Source organism: Schistocerca americana, chromosome 1 (assembly GCF_021461395.2).
Source record: "Schistocerca americana isolate TAMUIC-IGC-003095 chromosome 1, iqSchAmer2.1, whole genome shotgun sequence".
NCBI classification, from domain to species: domain Eukaryota; kingdom Metazoa; phylum Arthropoda; class Insecta; order Orthoptera; family Acrididae; genus Schistocerca; species Schistocerca americana.
This window is the reverse complement of record NC_060119.1, coordinates 1028137447-1028158382: the sequence shown is the minus strand read 5'-3', so window position 1 is coordinate 1028158382 and position 20936 is coordinate 1028137447. Positions and strand designations below refer to the sequence as shown.

At 36.5% G+C, this 20936-nt stretch overlaps 1 protein-coding gene across 3 annotated transcripts in view; it reads right to left on the bottom strand.

The window, feature by feature from the left end:
* Positions 1-20936, bottom strand: part of LOC124549065 (parathyroid hormone/parathyroid hormone-related peptide receptor-like) — a 498163-nt gene that overhangs the window by 142200 nt on the left and 335027 nt on the right. For all 3 annotated transcript variants that reach the window (XM_047125217.1, XM_047125215.1, XM_047125216.1), the window contains one exon: positions 4277-4408. In XM_047125217.1, coding sequence (XP_046981173.1) covers positions 4277-4408 — 132 coding nt within the window. The remainder of the gene's footprint in view (positions 1-4276; positions 4409-20936) is intronic.

The following is a 20936-nucleotide window of genomic DNA, read 5'->3' as shown; positions in this document are numbered from 1 at the left end:
AGTGGACAGCGAAGTCAACATGTTGTGGATCCTATGGTGCCAGCTGCTGTACCATATGGATCTTGTGCGAATACCATTTGAGAATGGTTCGAAGCAATTTCTATACAGTGGACCATGGGATGTTCAACTGTCATGACACAGAATGTGCACTGCCTGACAATCAGGAATTACAAGCAGTATTGTATACCCAAATTTGAATGCAATTTTGTGTCAAAATTTCAAAGGAATTGCTGAAGAACTTTCAAAGAGTTAAGATTCTGAATGATGAACATTTGATGATTCAGTAAGTATACAAAAACACATGCATGTTAGAATGCAACATTATCAGTGAAGAACTTTTGGAGATTTGTAATTTTGTACAAATGAACATTTACATATATATAAATAAAAATTTATATGCTTTGTCTGTTCAAAATCTTAAATATCCAGATGTTCTTCATTGATTGTGTTGAAATTTTGACACAATGTTGCGTTTGAATATGAATGTATTTTTATATGCCCATTTTTAATGTATATGTCTTATATAAATAAATATGTGAAATATAAAGGAGAAGTGCTATTACCAAAAATGTCAAAAAGTTCTTGACTTATTTACCTTAAATTTTTATGCAATACTCTAATGAACATTCGGCCAGATATACTCTACATAATTTAATATACAGGGTGTCCCATAAAAACTCCAGCACCTTTTAAGGACAGTTTCCTTATACAGATGTAAGTAAAAAAGTGTGGGGTAAACATGGGTTTTAAAATGTCATTAAACAGATCTCCTCTGCTGCAAGGTCTTTGATTTCCATAATTCGGGATTTATTTATTTATTTATTTCTTGTTCCGTAGATCCAGTTAGTGAGTCAATCACAAGGATATGGAACGTGTCAAATTGTACAGGTTTCAATTTAAACTTACAATAAATACAAGGGCATTTCAATGGCAAATTGTATATAGTTTAAGTAAGACATACTATAAATACAGTAACAGATACAATGTCAGCTAGATAATATAACTACCATTTGACAGAAAAAGGAGTTTCAAATAAAGGTTAAAGATAAGAGCACAAAGTTAAATCAGATATTAGGCCCACAAGAGTAAATACATGTACAGCCAATCTGTTGTTACAAAAAGTGTGCTAATGCCCAAATGCACAATAAAATCAATTGAACTACTTCTAGACATAATACGTTTAGTGATGGTACACATTTTCTTTCAGGTATTCATCCACAGTATAATAAGATTTCTCTGTCAGGTAATCAGTAGGAAGTATTGACCAAAACAAGAAAAAAAAGTCTAATGAACTTAGGGTCTAAAATGCACTTGTTTATCTTCACTAGTGTGAAACAGATCTCCTCTACTGAATAACTACGTATAGCTCTTAAGGTATACGTTTTAGAGCCCATGTTTCCTAGAGTTTTTCTCTTGGTCTGGTCCACACTACCGCCTCACAAAATATGAAAAGCAAAAGCTTGCAGTAGAAGAAATATGTTTCATAGTATATCCGATGAACTAGTGCTCATATCTCTTAAGGTATGCTCTTTAGCACCCTTGTTTACTAGACTTTTTTTTCTTGTTTTGGTGTGAGGAACTCGTGTCTAAAATCTGTTGCTGTTTCTTTGGGATACCCTGTATATAATACACTACTGGTCATTAAAATTGCTGCATCACAAAGATGACATGCTACAGACATGAAATTTAACTGACAGGAAGAAGATGCTGTGATATGCAAATGATTAGCTTTTCAGAGCATTCCCACAAGGTTGGTGCCGGTGGCGACACCTACAACGTGCTGACATGAGGAAAGTTTCCAACCGATTTCTCATACACAAACAGCAGTTGACTGGCGTTGCCTGGTGAAACATTGTTGTGATGACTTGTGTAAGGAGGAGAAATGCGTACCATCATGCTTCCAACTTTGATAAAGGTCGGATTGTAGCCTATCGCAATTGTGGTTTATCGTATCGTGATATTGCTGCTCGCGTTGGTCGAGATCCAATGACTGTTAGCAGAATATTGAATCGGTGGGTTTAGGAGGGTAATACGGAATGCCGTGCTGGATCCCAATGGCCTCGTATCACTAGCAGTCAAGATGGCATGCATCTTATCTGCATGGCGGTAACGGATTATGGAGCCACGTCTCGATCCCTGAATCAACAGATGGGGATGTTTGCAAGACAACAACCATCTGCACAAACAGTTTGATGATGTTTGCAGCAGCATGGACTATCAGCTTGGAGACCATGGCTGTGGTCACCCTTGACACTGGATCACAGACAGGAGAGCCTGCGATGGTGTACTCAACGACGAACCTGGGTGCACGAATGGCAAAACGTCATTTTTTCGGATGAATCCAGGTTCTGTTTACAGCATCATGATGGTCACATCCGTGTATGGCGACATCGTGGTGAACGCACATTGGAAGCGTGTATTCGTCATCACCATACTGGCGTATCACCTGGCATAATGGTAGGGGGGGCCACTGGTTACACGTTGTAATGTAACAGACTACTGACGGCACTTTGAACAGTGGACGTTACATTTCAAATGTGTTACAATCCGTGGCTCTACCCTTCATTCAATCCCTGCGAAACCCTACATTTCAGCAGGATAATGCACGACCGCATGTTGCAGGTCCTGTATGGGCCTTTCTGGATACAGAAAATGTTCGACTGCTGCCCTGGCCAGCACATTCTCCAGATCTCCCACCAATTGAAAACGTCTGGGCAATGGTGACCGAGCAACTGGCTCGTCAAAATGCGCTAGTCACTACTCTTGATGAACTGTGGTATCGTGTTGAAGCTGCATGGGCAGCTGTACCTGTACATGCCATCCAAGCTCTGTTTGACTCAATGCCCAGGCGTATCAAGGCAGTTATTATGGCCAGAGGTGGTTGTTCTGGGTACTGATTTTTCAGGATCCATGCACCCAAATTGTGTGAAAATGTAATCACATATCAGTTCTAGTATAATATATATGTCCAATGAATACCCGTTTATCATCTGCATTTCTTCTTGGTGTACCAGTTTTAATGGCCAGTAGTGTATATAAATACATTTATATATTAAATACATTTATATATTAAATATATAACAACAAAATATTGTTGACAAACAGGAAAATTGTATAAGTGATAAGAAGCTCATGGTAACAAGTTGAATATGCAATAACAATAAACAAGGCTGAAAGTCAGAGAGAGTGAGGAAGAGGAGATCGACAAAGGGTGAGAGGAAATGGAGATAGAAAGCAGAAATGAGGAGATGGACAGAGAAAGGGGACAGGAGGAGATGGAGAGTGAGGAGTGAGAAGAATATGAAGAATATGGACAGAAAAAGGGAGAAGGAGGAGACGCAGACAGGGTGGGTGGGTGAGGGGTGGAGGGGGGGGGTGGGGGGGTGTGGGGGGGGGGGGGGAAGGAGATTTGCATGTACATACAATTCCCATAGATGTTAGAAATGTTTGTTTTCTGTTTTCTTTCTTTTTCCATTTAACATGACTGAGCCATAGCAATGCATTCCTGGGAACAGCTAGTTACAAAAACAGAAAAATTGTTTAGCTAAGTGCAAGAGTCTTCACTGTAAATGAGTGTCATGCCAACCTAAAGTAATTAACATTACTTCCCCTAAAATTATAAAGAAGGTAAAAATTGGCATTCTATGAAGAAAAAAAAATTGAATCAGCTAAGTAATTCCCTTTTTGTAATGGTAAGCTTTGCCTCATACAAGAAAATACTCATTTATCATTGCCAATTAAAACACTTTACATTCACGAACAACAATATTATGTGAAAGAAAACTACAAGACAGGAGTGTTAAGGAAATAACAAGTTATAATTTTGTGTAAAAATGGATTATTCTTCTTCCACATGGTTTTTCTTCCAGAACAGCGATAGTGATAAGATTATGACCCCATTGTAGCTCCATTGTACCACAATTTACTATTGCTCAAGTAATTTGATGAACTATTAATTTGGTAAACTTGCTAATGATCACTGTTAAAAGAGATTATATCAAACTGTTACTTATTTCTTATAAATTTTTCCATTTTAACACCTGAACTGTACAGGAGGTAAAGTTGTATACCTGTGATCATGACACAACTAACTGCAAGTTTTTGTCTTTCATCTCTTCATAGTCAAGGATTTTTACTTTATATCATCTACAGATAACAGTCACATTGTATCCAGGCTTCAAAGTTCTGAACATACCATAGTCTTGTATGCTCAGCCCTCCCATACAGTTACAAAAAATTTGTTTATTATAATTTTAAAAAATCTAAAATTTCATACCTCAACTGAAGAATCGTTAAGGGTTTCATCAAACTGTTCAGTTACTGTGACGTACATGCCATCAGAACACTGTGAGTAGTTGCTCCAATGCTCCCACGTTCCATTCTCGTAACAGTACTTTGTCGCATTTTTCTGTTGATATGTGAATTAGTTATTACTTTTAGGTGAATGAATCAATAAAAATTACCTCTTTTGAAAGTATCAAGAATAAAGCTAGGAGCAGAATTTAACATTACACTTTTTCATAAAATATATTTCTAACAACCAACAACAGGATGCTATTTCAATCTATTACATGATTTAATTGAGGTAATTTTCTTGTGGTGCTTTGGATGCAGGCATTAGGGAAAACTTCCAAACAGATTTCACTACTTTGTACAATAGAAAACTAACTGATTTAGTGACTGATGTTGATTAATGACTTAGTACCTGATACTGACCAAGCATAACAAGATTACCCTTGGCCAGCACATGTTCAGTGAGGAAACTGACTATGTAGATGGCCATCACTGGCATTTAGAAACAATCAAAGGTCAGCTGCAAGTGCTGTGAGTCTAGCACTGCTGAGGATTGGTGATGGACATATGTCTCACCAGATATGTCCAGCCTGCTGGCTAATGTACTATGGAGAAGATTGTTGGAGGACAATTTGCTATTTGTGAATTCCTGAGATATCTGTCTGAATCTTGGCCTAGGTTAATGCATGTTGGAGGTAGAGGACTGAAGGAACATGAGCAGCGTGTTTGTAATAAGATGCACTACTAGCTAGATCTCGAACCAAACACTGCTACATGAAGTTTGACTATCTACTAGGGATACATGCAGTAAATTGGAACATGGCGGCAAGTGTACACGTAACTTTAAACCGCTCTGCAGTTTTTGAGGACCTAATTTCAATCAAGTGTGTTGTTTGTGACGAAACAGTGCTAAATGGAGTTAGAATATGCGTGTTTAAACATAAATGGTGCCATTCACGCTGTTATGCTCAAGAAGATTTACAAATACAGTGTAAATGTGACATAGAGTGTAACGGCCGCGAGATCGCGAGTGAAAAGTGCTACGCGGGAATAGAAGATAGCGTGCATGACGAACTTCAAAAAGAACTTGACATTATAAAAAAATATATAAAAACAATGGAAAATTTGGTACTAACCATACGGGAACTGTCTGAATCGTCAAGGCAACAAGATCTCATTAATGCTAGCCATAAAATTCGTAGGTATGCACAACCAAATGTACAAAGTGTAAACAGTACGACTGTAACTAGAAATATGAACGAACTGATCAATCTAAAATACACAAGTGAATTAAACGCAAAAAAAGAAAGTGTTAATAGTGCATCTATGGATAAAAATATGAACAAACTATCCACACAAAAATATACAAGTGGATTAAACGGAGAAAAACACATGGTAAATATTCGTAAGGAAAAAAAAGTAAACAACCACGTTATGCATAAGCAAGGATACAAGCAACAGACATATATTTTTGCAGATAGTCATGGGAGAGGAGTTACGGAAATTATGAGAAGAAATCACCCAGACCTTAATGTAACAGGCATCATCAAACCAGGCGCGCCATTACGCGAAATTCTGAAAAACAGTGACAACATATTAACGACGGGTAACAGCTGCATCATAATAGGAGGCGCAAATGATGTTTACTGTAATGAAACTTGGCGTGCAACGAGAATCCTAAAGGAAACAATCAAAAGGATGCCTCAAGTGCATTTCTACATTGTTAGTATCCCCAGGAGGCACGATCTGATGGAAAACTCGTGCGTAAACATCGAGATTGTTACAGCAAACAGGCTATTTGAGAAAATATGTCGAGGTTTCCAGAATACGACTTTTGTAGAGATAAACAGTGTTCACAGAGAGCACTTCACAAGACATGGTCTCCACATGAACGTAAAAGGGAAAAAGATTATTAGTGCCGAAATACTTAAATTTATTAATGAGTCATCTGTAATGGAAGTGTCTCCAATCCCAATTCCGCCAAAACAAGAGTTGTCTGTAACAGTGGAACCATCATTATCTGCAGTAGAGCTACAACAAACACCAGCAGCAAAGGCTCAGATGTTCTCAGCAGCAGTGTCTGATAAACCAATAGCAGCAGAATCACCACAATCATCAGCAGAGCTGTCGTCATCAGCAGCAGCATCCAGAACAGCAGACCCCATAATACTACCTCAAGGCAATGAAAATGCATGTGAGGAAAACATACGAAGGTCATTAGCTGCAGCAGCTAACAAAGAAGGGCAGTCACCAAGTCGGCGAGCACAGGAGCCACCAGCAACAGCAACCACACAGAAGAGGTGCCTGAGGCCTGGGAGATCAACAGCAGAAGCAGCTTCCAATCAAGACAGATGCCTGAGAACTAGGAGATCTGCTACACTAAGTGAAAATTTTTTATGGTACCGAGTAAGCAGAAAGAGAACATGGAAAAAGATGTAAGTAAAACTGTCCATTTTAAATACCAGTGTGACAATAGTGAGAGGAATATAAACACCGGACAAAGATACGTTCCAGGTTTAATGACACAAACTGAAAAAAATCACTGCATAGTACCAGAAGCAAAGGGAGCAAGTGAAGTGCTTAGTATATTACAGGAAGGGGAACTATTACATTTAAAGCCAACTGTTAGAATACTTCACCAAAATGTTCAATACATAAACAATAAAACAGAGGAACTAGAGGTAATATTACAGGAGTATAGGCCAAACATTCTAGTAGTTACAGAACATGGGCTAAAAGAAAATCACATAGGAATGTACAACTTGAAGAATTATGTGAAAGTAGCCAGTTTTTGCAGAACTTCCTATAAAGGTGGTGGGGTTGCTATTTTTTCTAACTATAAATCAACTAAAGCCATAAATATAACAAAATATGCTATAGAATTGAGCTTTGAAGCTACAGCACTGGAAACTAAAATTGCTGGGAATTTATGTTGTGTATTAGGTTTGTATAGATCACCAAATGGTATAATTAAAACCTTCTTTGAACAGCTGGAAGATATAATCCAACACCTCTCAAAAACATATGCTTATTTGATCATTATAGGAGATCTGAACATAGACACGAGTAAAAATACAGACAATACTAAGACCCTACTGGACTTATTGTGCATATACAATCTAAAAATAAAAATAGATAAACCAACCAGAGTAACAAAGCATAGTGAAACTATTATTGATCATGTAATAACAAATATTCCTACATGCTATTGTGACACACAGGTAATAAACTCCACATTAGCAGACCATTTTGCAATCATGATAGACATAAATATAAAGACTAGTGATTCAGTGCAGAAGATATGGGAAATGAGAAGACAGAACTACCCACATAACATAAATCTGCTAAAAAAGATGTTAGAGGCAGAAAACTGGGAAACAATATATGCAGCTAAAGATGCAAACACCAAATGGAACCAGTTTTATTCTTTATTCAATTATTATTATGATGTTACATGTCCTGTTAGTAAAAGGCTTGTCAAACAGCAACAAAAAAAGAAAAGCTGGGTGACTGGAGAAGTAATCCATGCCAGAAATAATCTGAGAGTGTATTATGACCTCTCCAAACAAAAAAATAATGAGGCCTACAACACACTGTATAAAATAAAAAAGAAAGAGTACTGTAGTTTTATCAGAGAAACTAAAGCATCATTCATCAGGATGTCTATAGATAAGGGAAAGAACTACTCAAAAGGTTTATGGTCGTTCATTAATGGAGAGAGAGGAAAAGTAACAAATCGGGCAGAGGACATCTGCCCACTGATGAGTGGGAAAAGCAACGCAAACCCTCTAGAAGTAGCCAATACTTTTAACAGATATTATATTACTGTAGCAGACGAATTAATAAGTCAAAATAAAACAAATGCAGTAAGTAAATTGTTAAACCCCCCACATACAAATCATACTATGGTTTTCATACCTACAACAGATGCAGAAGTGTCAAACCTAATAAAACAACTTAAAATTAAACATTCTTCTGGCTTGGATGGTGTCACATCACATCTCATAAAGGAATGCAGAGAATGTATATTAAAACCATTGACACACATGCTGAATGCAGCGATAGAAGAAGGTATATTTCCAGATTCACTGAAAGTAAGTAAAGTGAAGCCAATATTTAAGAAAGGGAACAGGGATGAATTAGGAAATTACAGGCCAATATCATTGATCTCAACATTTGCTAAAATCTATGAAATGATAATAAAGAATAGAATTGTAAGTTTTATAACAAAGTACAGTATACTGCATTCATCACAACATGGTTTCAGAGAAGGGAAGTCAACAAAAACAGCATCAACAGATATAATTGAGCACATTCTTAATTTACTTGACAGGCAACAAAAGACTTGTGGGATTTTTATGGATCTATCTAAGGCATTTGATTGTGTGAACCACTCAAAATTAATGATGAAATTATATCAGTATGGAATTAGAGGAAAATGCTATGACATACTTAAATCATACATTACAAATAGGAAACAATGCACAGAAATCAGACATACTAGTGGGGGAAACATAACAAACTACATATCAGAATTACAAACAGTTAAACACGGTGTGCCGCAAGGGTCTGTGCTTGGGCCAATACTATTTATACTCTACGTAAATGACTTCTCTAACTATATAAATCAGAAACTTATAATGTATGCTGATGACACAACAATCATTTGCACAGCTGACACAAAGGAGGAGCTTGAGAAGGAAGCACTCCTGACTATTGAAAATGCAAATAAATATTTAACACAAAACAACCTGTTTATGAATCAGTCTAAAACAATGAATGTAGTATTTCAGACCAAGCATAGTGAAAATTATAATATAAATGTTAGTATAAATGGAAACACTATTAAAGAAGTAACCAGCACAAATTTTCTAGGAACTATAATAGACAAACATTTGGCATGGGGGGAGCACATAGATGCACTGTGTAAAAAGATAAACAAACAGATCTTCATCATGCATAAAACAGCTAAGACTGTGGATGATAAAGTCCTCAGATCAATGTATTATGGACTTGTCTTCCCACATTTGTCTTATTCGGTTCATATATGGGGAAATGCACAAGCTGGCTACCTAAAAAGAATATTCACAATTCAGAAAAGGGCAGTGAGATGCATTGCAAAAATACCACCAAGACAGACCTGTAGGCAAGCTTTTGTACACTATAATATTATGACAGTATATTCACTGTATATATACCAAAGCATAATGGTGGTAAGGTCAAGTGATAAACACCTCCTAAATAAAGATGTACACAAACACGGTACAAGAGGAAATGAAAATTACTACATGATAAACAGAAATCTAAAACTGTCTATGACTGCCCCAGAAGAAGCAGGCAAAAGGTTTTTTAATAAACTCCCCAAAATCATTAAAAAAGAAACAGATCTAAAATGTTTTAAAAATCATTTGAAACTATATCTCACAGAGAAATGTATATACAGTTTGAGTGAATACTAAGATGTGTTTAAACATATCATTACTGAAATGTACCTGTAAAAATTATCATTTCTGTATGTTTTTTTTGATTTGTGTGTACATATAATGTGAAACATGTAAAACCTTTGTATGATTATGGACTATTTCTGTTTAATCATTTGTTTCATTTATATATATATTGAAATCAAGTTTGATGTTAATAGGCTATTGTATGACACACCCAATACTCTCAGCTGGATTTTCAGCTGGAGTCCATGGGCAAAGAATAAATAAATAAATAAATAAATAAATAAATAAAATATCATGGATACTAAACTCATTATTTATGTCTGCCATAGGCTGTGACAAATTTTTTATACAGATTAACTTCACTAAATCACATATTACATTACTGGACAGTAATACATGATGTAGTAGAGGTTGTCTGTATCAACAGCATATCACAGCCTACAACAGACATTAAAAACAGTTTTAGCAGACAGAAATTACATCAGACTATGGACCCAAACACATAAAGAAACTAAAATACTATTACTTTTGACTTGACTGCTTCTACCATACTCCAAACAGGGACTATAAATAGAACACTGTAGTTGAAAGCAGAACTAAATAGCATCAAGTGGGATATCATTGATGTATCAGAGGAGAAAAAAACAAAGTGGATTAAAAATAATTGCTATAGAGACACAGATCAATACATATACTCACTAGAAGGTTTTAGCAATAACCAGAAAATTAAGGACTGAATTATTGGTTTTGAACGAAGAAATAGCAAGAATAGTATTAATAATAAGCAAACAACACTTATTAAAATAGCAGAAATTTATGCATGATCAACATTGGATCAAAAAGAAAAAGTTGAAAATTTTTACGAAGTGTTACAAGAGTTAGTAAAGGAAACTAATTCACACTATAGGATACTAAAGGATACCATTAATGCAAAAATGAGGTCAAAGTAGTCAAATGACTTTTCAGTAGGCAATTTCAGATTTTACTCCAGGAACAATAGAGGACACATGCTGGTGAAATTCTCTAATAAGAAGCAAATGTTCATCACAGAAACATTTTTAATAAAAATCTCAGGCAAAAATTGGACAAAAAAAGGACCATTTCGAATTAAAAATGAAACTATGTGCTGTCAAACAACAGACAAACCAAGTAGAATCTGTCAGTCTTAAACCACTTCATGGTTTCCAGTGACCACACACTAGTAAGAAGCAAAATAAAACTGAACAGTAAGTTGTAAAGAACAAAACTCTTGAGGCACAAACCCAGTTCCATTTATTCAAATAATTTAGGTACCAGTATATAAGAGGAACAACACTAAAATTTTTGTTAATTTAGTGTTATTCCTATTATATAACTATTTTTTTACCCATAAAACTGCCTCAAGAAAATGAAGAATCTGTAGATTTAAACATAAGAAATGGTAATTTAATAAATATTATACTGGAAACAATTAGAGATGTTTAAAGAGTGAAGGGAACAAAGAAAATAAAATTTCATTGGAGACCACAAAATCGAAGGAAAGATAAGAAATAAAAACAAATCAAAATAGAAGTTCAATAGAATTGACTGAACTAAACAATACTGTTCGAAACTCTTAACAAAAATCTGTCAGAATGAATAATGAGAAGGTCATAAGAGAAAACATTGAGAATAACCAAAGAGTGAAGAAAGCAAATTAGGCACTTGCAATGGGTAAACATCACATCAGTGGAGATATCTTATGGATCTGTTAGCATGTACGAGGGGATCATACTTCATACTTCATACTTCATACAGGTGTCTGAGGATTTCTTCAGAAATTAAATATTGCCACTAAGCAAAGAAATACCCTGACAACGTATTGCGAAAATGAGTGGGTTGTGGAAGTACTATCACCAGAAAATGTAGAGAAAGTGATGCGGTGTATGAAAAGTGCAAAAACCACTGGAAATGAGGGAATAACAATGGTAATGATAAAAACCTGGGAGGAAGTGATGAAAGCAAAAACTTCTCTGTTAAGCGTAGAACATTTGCGTTCAAGAACAGTCTTAGATAGTTTGAACAATGCTGTAGCTCCTATAATTCATATGAAAGGTATCAGGGAAAATATGAGATTTACAAAACTTCAAAACATCCTTGGGGTAGATGGGAGTCAGATAGTATAAGGAGTTAGTTGGCACACAGCATCTATTTCCTGCCAAAGTAGAGCTAGAGTGATGTCATTGTGCTAGTGGGGAGTGTGGAGGAGGCTGTTATACCTTTGATTACTTTTAGTAAAGTATACTTTTATCATAGTTGTAAAGAGAAAGAGTCCACCATGTTTGGCATTGCCCTTTTTTTTCAATGCTGGTTTAAAAGATGGCACAAAATGGTCTTGTACAATGCATCACACAAATCACACAAATTGTACCTTGAACCACACAAACTGCAGGTAGGAAGGTAATAATTCCTACTGCAGGTAGGAAGCTGTAAAAGTTAAACAATATAATCATTAAATGTTTTACACCGCATTTGACCAGTATTTAAATTAAATGTCCTGCAGCAAGAATTTTTAAAGAAATTATGATTTTAATACTCTTAAACAATTTTAATGTTTAAAAAACCTGTGAATTTTTTTAAATCAATGAACAAAAACAACAGAAATATCACAAAATTAGATGATGCCTTAAAGTATGTTGACACAATAGGCTGCCTACTATTTTACATAATTTTTATAAAATCAACTTCAAACAATATACATTTGCAGAAAAAAATTGGAACACCAAAAAATAATTAATATAGAGTAATGAAATTTCAGGAGTTCAATTTGTCTAGGTAACATATATACGTGATTAAGATTGTTAGATCACAGGATAAGAGTGTGATAAGCTATTGCAAATGTGAAATGCTAGTACATTAACAGTGTAACCACCAGAATATTGAATGCAAGCAAGAAAAAGTGCATGCATTGTATTGTATAGGTGCTGGATATTAGTTTGTCAGATGGAGTTCCATGCCTGTTGCTCTTGGTCAGCAGGTACAGAGATGGTTGATGCTGTCTGTGGATGACATTGAGTTGTTGTCTAATGATGTACCATATGTGTTTGATTGGCGACAGATCTAATGATAGGCAGGCCAAGGGACATGTTTACACTTTGTAGCGGAAGTTGGATTACAACAGTGGTATGGGTGAGTAGTATACTGTTGGAAAACACCCCCTAGAATGCTGTTCATGAATGTCAGCACAGCAGGTGGCATCACCAGACTGAAACAAATCTGCAGTCAGGGTGCAGAAGGTGACCACAAAGTACTATTGCTGTCATATAAAACTGCATCCCAGACTGTAATCTAAGGTGTATGTCCAGTGTGTCTAGCATGCACAAGGGTTGTTTACAGGTCCTCAGCTGGCCTACTTCTAACCAACACATGGCTGTCATTGGCACTGGGGCAGAACAAGCTTTCATCAGAAAACACATTGGGCCTCCACCTTGCCCACCAATGAGCATTTGAGCCGCTGAAGTCACGAGTGGCTGTGGTTTGTAGTCAGTGTAGTGCATACTATGGGTATCTGGCTCAAAGCTGTGCTTGAATTAACTGACTTGTAACAGTTCATGGTGTCTCTGTAGTGCTAAACGCTGTTCAAATTGCTGCTGCAGATGCAATGTGCTGCACCAGAACCATACACCAAACTCAATGATTTACCCTCTCGGGTTGTCCCATGTGGCCATCCAGAGCCTGGTCTTCTTGCGACTGTATATTCTTGTGATCACCATAGCCAGCAGTCATATACAGTGGCTACATTCCTGTCAAGTCTTTCTGCAATATTGCAGAAGGAATATTCAGCTTCTTGTAGCCCTATTACAAGACCTGGTTCAAAGTCAGTGAGGTGTTGATAATGGTGTCTTTGTCATCTTAAGGGCATTCTTGACTAACATCAATTCACCACATCCATTCTCAAAGGTAAATAATGCTCATGATCATTACAATGTGTGTTTAAAGCAAACCTTTCATTACAGTGTGTACTTAAAGCAAACCTGATTTGCATTCTCCTAGTGGTGCAACTAGTGCCTCTCTTAAGTTACTCGTGCAAAATCTGAATAAGCATCATCTCCCAGTTGTAGAAACATTTATCAATTGTTGGACACCACTATGTAAACAAATGTGTACTTCCTCATCTGAGGGAGAATTATAGTAGCAAAATTGCTACTGTGGTGTCAAGCGAATAGTGTATGATGAGACAACTGCACGTGATGCTGTATGTTTTAATTTTGTTTTATTTTATTTGTGATATGGTGATGTTCCCTATCACATTTTATGTGAGGCAACATCATTATGCGGCTTTCAGTATTGTAACAAGCATGTACAAGTAATAATGTTGCAAGGTACATTCTAACATCGAAGTAGTGTACATGGTGGCTATATGAAACTGGGTACATTTAAGTCACCTTCACGTGGGATGTTTTGTTTATGTAACTTTCAGATCTGATGATGACCATGTAGTTCTGTTGAAATCAGTCATAGTAATAAAAAGAACCGCTTGGCAGACTTGATTCTTCAAAAATAATGTAATGTTTAGATCACCCCCAAACTGATGCAATGTCAAACACATAAATCAAAATGAATTTCAGTAACCAGAAACACAAATAAATCTCATCCAATAAATGCAAACTGGCCTTATCTGGAAAAGAGAAGTATTATAAGATATTATATAAATTTGACTGTTAGAAAGCAAGCTGAACATACAAAATATTGGGCATCCCCTAAAAAGATCCCCTGATGTAGAACTGAACCAAGTGTCAATATGACCCTCCACTTCTGCTGTAAGTCATGGAGTGACATGATATGTCCCTGCCAGTCTGTTGTACTGAATCTGTGCATGCAATTCTACATGTGCCTGATTCACCTGGAATGTATGAGGTCTGTTCAAAAGATTCCAGGTCATCTGAAATTTCGTGCCTATGGTGTGTTGGAACAAAATCCAGTTGGTATACCTGCATATGCCTGTGTTTAATGTATAACTTCTACAAGATTCATTGTTGTATGTCTGTTAGGTAATATTCGGTGCTGTATTGAGTAGAATGTTGTGTCACACAGTTTGTGAATTTTGAGCTGGTAGAATTAGAGGGGCAATGTGTCTGCATTAAATTTTGATGAAACTCAAGAGTGCTTAAGCCATACTCAGTGTTATAGATGGTTCACATTGTTTAAAAATGACTGGACAGAAGTTACAGATGAACCTCATTCAGGGCACCCTCCAACATCTACCAACGATGCTCCTGTGGGGAACATCAACAAAATTGTGCATGCCAATAGAAGACTGACTGTCCAAGAAATTGCAGAAAAATGTGACATTTCAGTTGTATCATCTCATGAAATCCAGACACAGTATTTTGTTGCCACCAAGTTCATCCCACAGCTGACGAGTCAAGACCAGAAAGACCTTCACCTCACAATTTTGTGAGGAGCACTTGGATTGTGCAAATGAGAATAAGATGTTCCTTAAGAGGTCCCTGTGGACTTTTCCAAAGATAAAAATCCCATTGAAAGGACAAAGATTTGCAATGGCAGATCAGATAAAAGAAAATATGCAGATAGTGCTTTGCATGATCCAACAAGGGGCATACCAAGACTGCTTCCAGAAGAGGAAACAGTGTTGGGAGTGATGTATCAATTGTCGAGGAGAGTATTACAAAGGAGACAATGTACAATAAGTAAAAGGCAGTCCTCATATATGTGAAGCCATATGAACATGATTGATGTCATCTTTGAAGATGTGAGCATTTACAGTATGTTATACATGAAGAGGTGGAAGACAGGGCAAAATGTGACTACTGAGAATGTTGAAATAAACATCCCAATTTATGCACACAGTGACGTGACTGAGGAGTTGCAAGTCATGGGACAGAATACCCCTCAAAAATATCTCAGAAATATTCCTGGACTGAACTACCCCTTCCATACACAGCAGGTTAAATGCTTCACTGGGTCATCTGTGTACTCAGTACCCTGTATCATTCGAAAAGAGGCAAAACTGTGATTCATAGGATCACAGCACATGCCTTGAGTCAGATATTGTTCATTTTCTGTATTGTTTCCCCCTTTCAGGATGCAGATGTAGATGTAAATGTGACAGAATGGCAGAAAGGAGCTATTGTGTTTGATCAGGCCTGAAACTACACCCTGATTGAAGCTGTCTGATTTGTTGATGTATCAACGTGAGCTGTCCAACATGTCTACAAAGACTGGTGTACCATTCACAGCCATGTGACACAATGTTAAGAACAGTGGTCATAAAAGAATCCTAACTGATAGGGACTGGAGATGAGTGGCACACCTCATCCCTGAAAATTGGTTTTAAACCCAATAGTGAATTTCTGCTGTCAGTGAATGCAGATTCCTCCCAAACAGTTTCTGAATGAACATTGCAGAAAAAAATGCATGAATTGCACATTGGTGTTGGATACCTTATAAAAGGCCATTGCTCAAAGCACACACAATGCTTCCATCTTACAATATAACAACAACCACATTTGTAGGGCTGCATATATAGACTACTGTTTTGACGAACACTCTGTACACACTACTGTACTTAACTGCCTGCTGAATCACCTGATTCTGTGGGGATATTTGGAACAGTAGCTGAAATGTAACAGTCAACATCCCCACAATTTGGTAGTTCTTCAAGATCTAAACATCAATGTTGACTTCAACTCAATATGGCATACCTGAAGAAGCTTGTGGACCCTCTTCATTGCTCACTTCGAGCCATTATCAGAGCTATGAGTGCTGTCAAATGGAATCAGTAGCATATCTCTTTGGGGAGCCTAATTTCTTGATCAGTGTGCTTCTTTTGTGAAACTATTTTGTCTGAATTGTAACATGGGCAATAAACAATATAGACAGGTAAAGAATAGAAAATTTGAAAATGGTGCTGCAGAAGAATTATAAAGACAAAACAGGTTGTAACATAGTTATGTAAGCAGTACACACATTTCTCAATGCTACTCTGTAAGCAATGATTTATTTAACTGATAATCTCACTATGTTTCACTTTAATCTTGAAGGCCAACTATTGAATGACACTATACATCAGAACCCTCAACCCATGTTCAGAAAATTAGCTTATGTTAAATTCTGCCACCGTGCCAGAGAAAGAAGTGGGTGTGTCACCATATTAATTGATTTCATAGCTAATTTATTTTTTTATTCATAAAAATCAGTGGATAAATGAGCCACTTCATTTCATGCAAAGCAAGGCTGTGTGTGAAGAATCAAAACGAAGACATTGTGTAGCAGATATGAAGGAACACACACCTTGGAAAAATGTATGTCAGAGGCAGGTAAGCAAATAATGGAACTATCTAAAAGTATTTTAAACAATGTACCATCCTGACACCCAGGTTTCTTGTTGGGCAGATTTTCTGCCAGAGATGGATGTGGGTGCAGCAGAGGAAAACAGCTGGTGGATACAAATGCCCTTTATAATTTATTATTTACAATCATTCAGTCTTTTTGGCTATGGGAATTAATCTCTGAGACCTTGCTCTGTGCTTTCTAAATGATATTAACTGCAATAACTGCATTAAAATGATTTATTAATCATGACTCATTTCATGACATTATAGCCACATCTTCAGATAACAAACTGCTGACTTAAAGAAGATACCAACATTGTAATTAAGACCATCCTGAAACAGAACCTATGGAATTAATATAATGTAAGGTATGTGAAACTTTCAACACATTATGCCCTTAAAATCTCCATAAGGGTAAATTATGGAAGTCTCCTATCTTCTTGCACAAAACTGACATCATAATATACATAACCATCATGAATAAAATAGCCAGTGGAACCGGAGGAAGGCATAACACAAGAAACAAAAATTGTTGAATAAGAACTGCCATCATAAAATATGGAGACAAATCCCCAACCTAATGGGCTTACTGGACATTTGTGGTACATCTGCTCAGGCACAGCAGCCAGCACCACCAGTGACTGAATGAGTGGGTCCCATCCTAGGAAGAACCCACTGAACAAGAGAAATCAACATAGTGGGCCAGAGGCCACAAACAAACACAAAAAGCAACAGCAAATTGCCGATCTAAACCAATGTATAAATGCGAGTAAGCTTTGGAAAACAGAGAAACCTCTGTAAACAACAAAAAACAGGGATATCAGGTCTTAACAATTTTACAATTAACAAGCAGATATTACAGTACCAAAACACAGTACGAGAATAATGTGTATAATGTTAAGATACAGATGGAGATTGGAAATGATTTCATGAAAGGCATAGAAAGAGAGGGAAACTTATGTGTTATGTGTCCCCCTCCCCTCCAACTGTCACTTGTGAATGTTCCTTGTCGTCAGTCAAAATCTGCCAAAAGTGGATGGTGACACAATCCCAGCTGCACGTTCTATCTATACCTGAGAAGATGTACCACATATGTCCCACAAGCTTACTTAGGCTGGACATTCTTTTCCAAGCTTTATGATGGCAGTTCTTATTTAACAGTTTTTGCTCCTAGGGCTACATCTTTCTCCAGTTTCACAGATTATTTTACTGATGATGGTTGTGTTCTTTGTGTTGCCAATTTTTGCAGGAAGATAGGTGACTTTATAACGAGTCACCTTCCTCTAACATTACCTTCTTTTATGCAGATAACCAATACCATATGTACTATCGATTTCTGCATAGGTTAAAATTATCTCAGCTGTTTCAATAAAAGAATTCATATGATTTTGTATACGTTGTATTATATTTCAAGCTAAAATGTATAAAAAGAAATTACAAGTGATACGTACCAACAGTTAAAATTACTCTTCTTTTAAAAATAATTGAAATTACAAAATTTCTGGCATACATAAAATTCATATTATTAATTTCACAATCTGATGATTATTATTAAACTTATTTCTAGATTGATTTACAAAATAATGATATATTTTAGCAAAGAGTCTTCTTTGGTAAAGAAAGTTTGTAAACTCTTTGGTTTGTAGACTCTTTGGAAATTATGAATAACGCAGAATGTAAGTAGTGGTGGGCGTGCCTCTGATGGAAGTAGATGTTTCCTAAGTTTGTCACCAAATATGTGCTTATTGGTTTTTTTGAATGTGGAAAGTGTAAAAATAGTGTGATGTTGAAAGATATGACAAAGAATACAATTCAGGAATAATACAGACAAATCTTCATCAGTTATTTAGTCATCAAGAATCTAAGAAATCAGATTTTAAGCTGCAAGAATGTACCCCTAGACAAGACTTTGAGCCATGATCAACAACAACAATGAGATAATGAAGATGAGTAAAAAGTTATTATTTTGTATATCTTACACCTCTTGAAGCTTTTGAAAATAGTGAAGATACTAAGACAATGAATTTAATGGTGATGTGTGGGAGGGTAAGATTACAAGTGGTGGCGTTAGCCATGATCTGTTGACTGATAACGAAGATTTGTCTGTTGCAAAAGAGGAATGGATTTTGGATATGTGTGTTTGCAGTTTTTATGTAAATGAAGATTTGGAAGCTCCAATTGCTTGACGAAAGGAGATCCGAGAACTGCCCAACAAAGTCATATCAACAGTGATGAGAATTTCATATGATATCAACAACGACAAACCGGATGAATTGAAAGAGGACTTGACAAGTACTACGAAGAACACCAGCAAAGATAAGTACAAACTATTTGTGAAATTAATAGGTTTGGTGAACCCATGTGATTGCTAGGAAAATGAATAGAGATGAGGATAGTGATGCAGATGCGAAATCTGTAGGACAAGCCTAGACATGTTTGAACCAAGTGAAAGTGTAGTTAGCAAAGGGACAGTGAAAACCGATATTTTGCAGTTGATTTTAGTAAAATTAGAGGAAATGAAGACAGACAACAATAGCAAATTTAGTACAGTTAATGATCAGTTAACTGAAAAATTTACTTCACTACCAGGGCAATAAAATAAACGGAAAACTGAAGACAATGACAAAATGGACAAGGTACTGTCGGGTTCAGCTAAACTGGTGGCTGTCCGACCTTTGCTTAACATGATTCAGAAGAATAAAGACCTTCAGTTCAGCAACAATAACTTTATTGCGAGCGCGTATCTGACGACGCCCGGCATGCATGGACTGATCGAAGTTACAAAATTTACTTCCGGCCTCTACAGAAGGATCATTAATACTGGGAAAACTTCTGTAGTTATTGGAGAGAAAACAGTACTCGTCCACACAGGTCAGGAGGCATGGAACTACTCCTTAACTCAAAAAACAAGGAATAATAATAATAAACAGAAAGTATATAAAAGCTAGAAAATACAGCGCCTCTAGAGGCTGGGCGCGGAACTACACCGACGTTGTGTACAGTAATTACGACCACACAGCACTGCACTGACACACACCACACACACACACACACACACACACACACACACACACACACACACACACACACACACACACACACCGGCGAGCTTGAATTAGCGCGCGGCAGCGTCGCTACAGTACAATATCAAATAGACCAACTTAGCAATCAGGTTTTGGAGGTAAAAAATTGGTTGTCAGATGGATTAAAAAGTGTGAATGAAAAGTCGATGTATTAGAAAATAAATTTATTGTTTTGGAAAATGAGATATTGCACAATCTTTGCAACAGGAGAAGAATGTTAACGACATCAGAGTTCAACAGAAGAGGAAAAAATGGAACAGAAGTTTAGTAGTTTAGATCAAAAAATTTTTGATGTTGAAAACAGTATGCTAAATGATGTAAATGTTATAGATCAAAAAATTTCAGTAGTTCAGGAAAATTTCATTAACAATAATCTGTATTCAAACAATGGTATCGTGTGGTCCAACATTCCAACCAAAACTTTTCCATCAGATAGCTTACATCCAGTGGATTTTTGACACCACTGTAGACATAGTTTTGCATCAGGCATGACTGATGACCAAAAGTTTAAATTTGTTAAAAGATGTCTTGAAGGCGAAGCTCTGTCTTGGGTAAATCTAAATTTAAGTCAGTGGGAAACATACCAAAGTTTCAAGAAAAGTATTTTAAATAAATTGTGGTCACAAGCTGAACAGGGAAGAATTAAAAGTGAATTTCTGAATGGTACAATTTATAGGAATAGGGACAGTACACTGAAAGAATTTTGTAAGAATCGCCTTAAGAAATTAGCACACCTTCACAGGCCATTTGGCAAAATGGCATTAATCGATGCACTAAAAAGGAGATTACCAGAAAGGTTG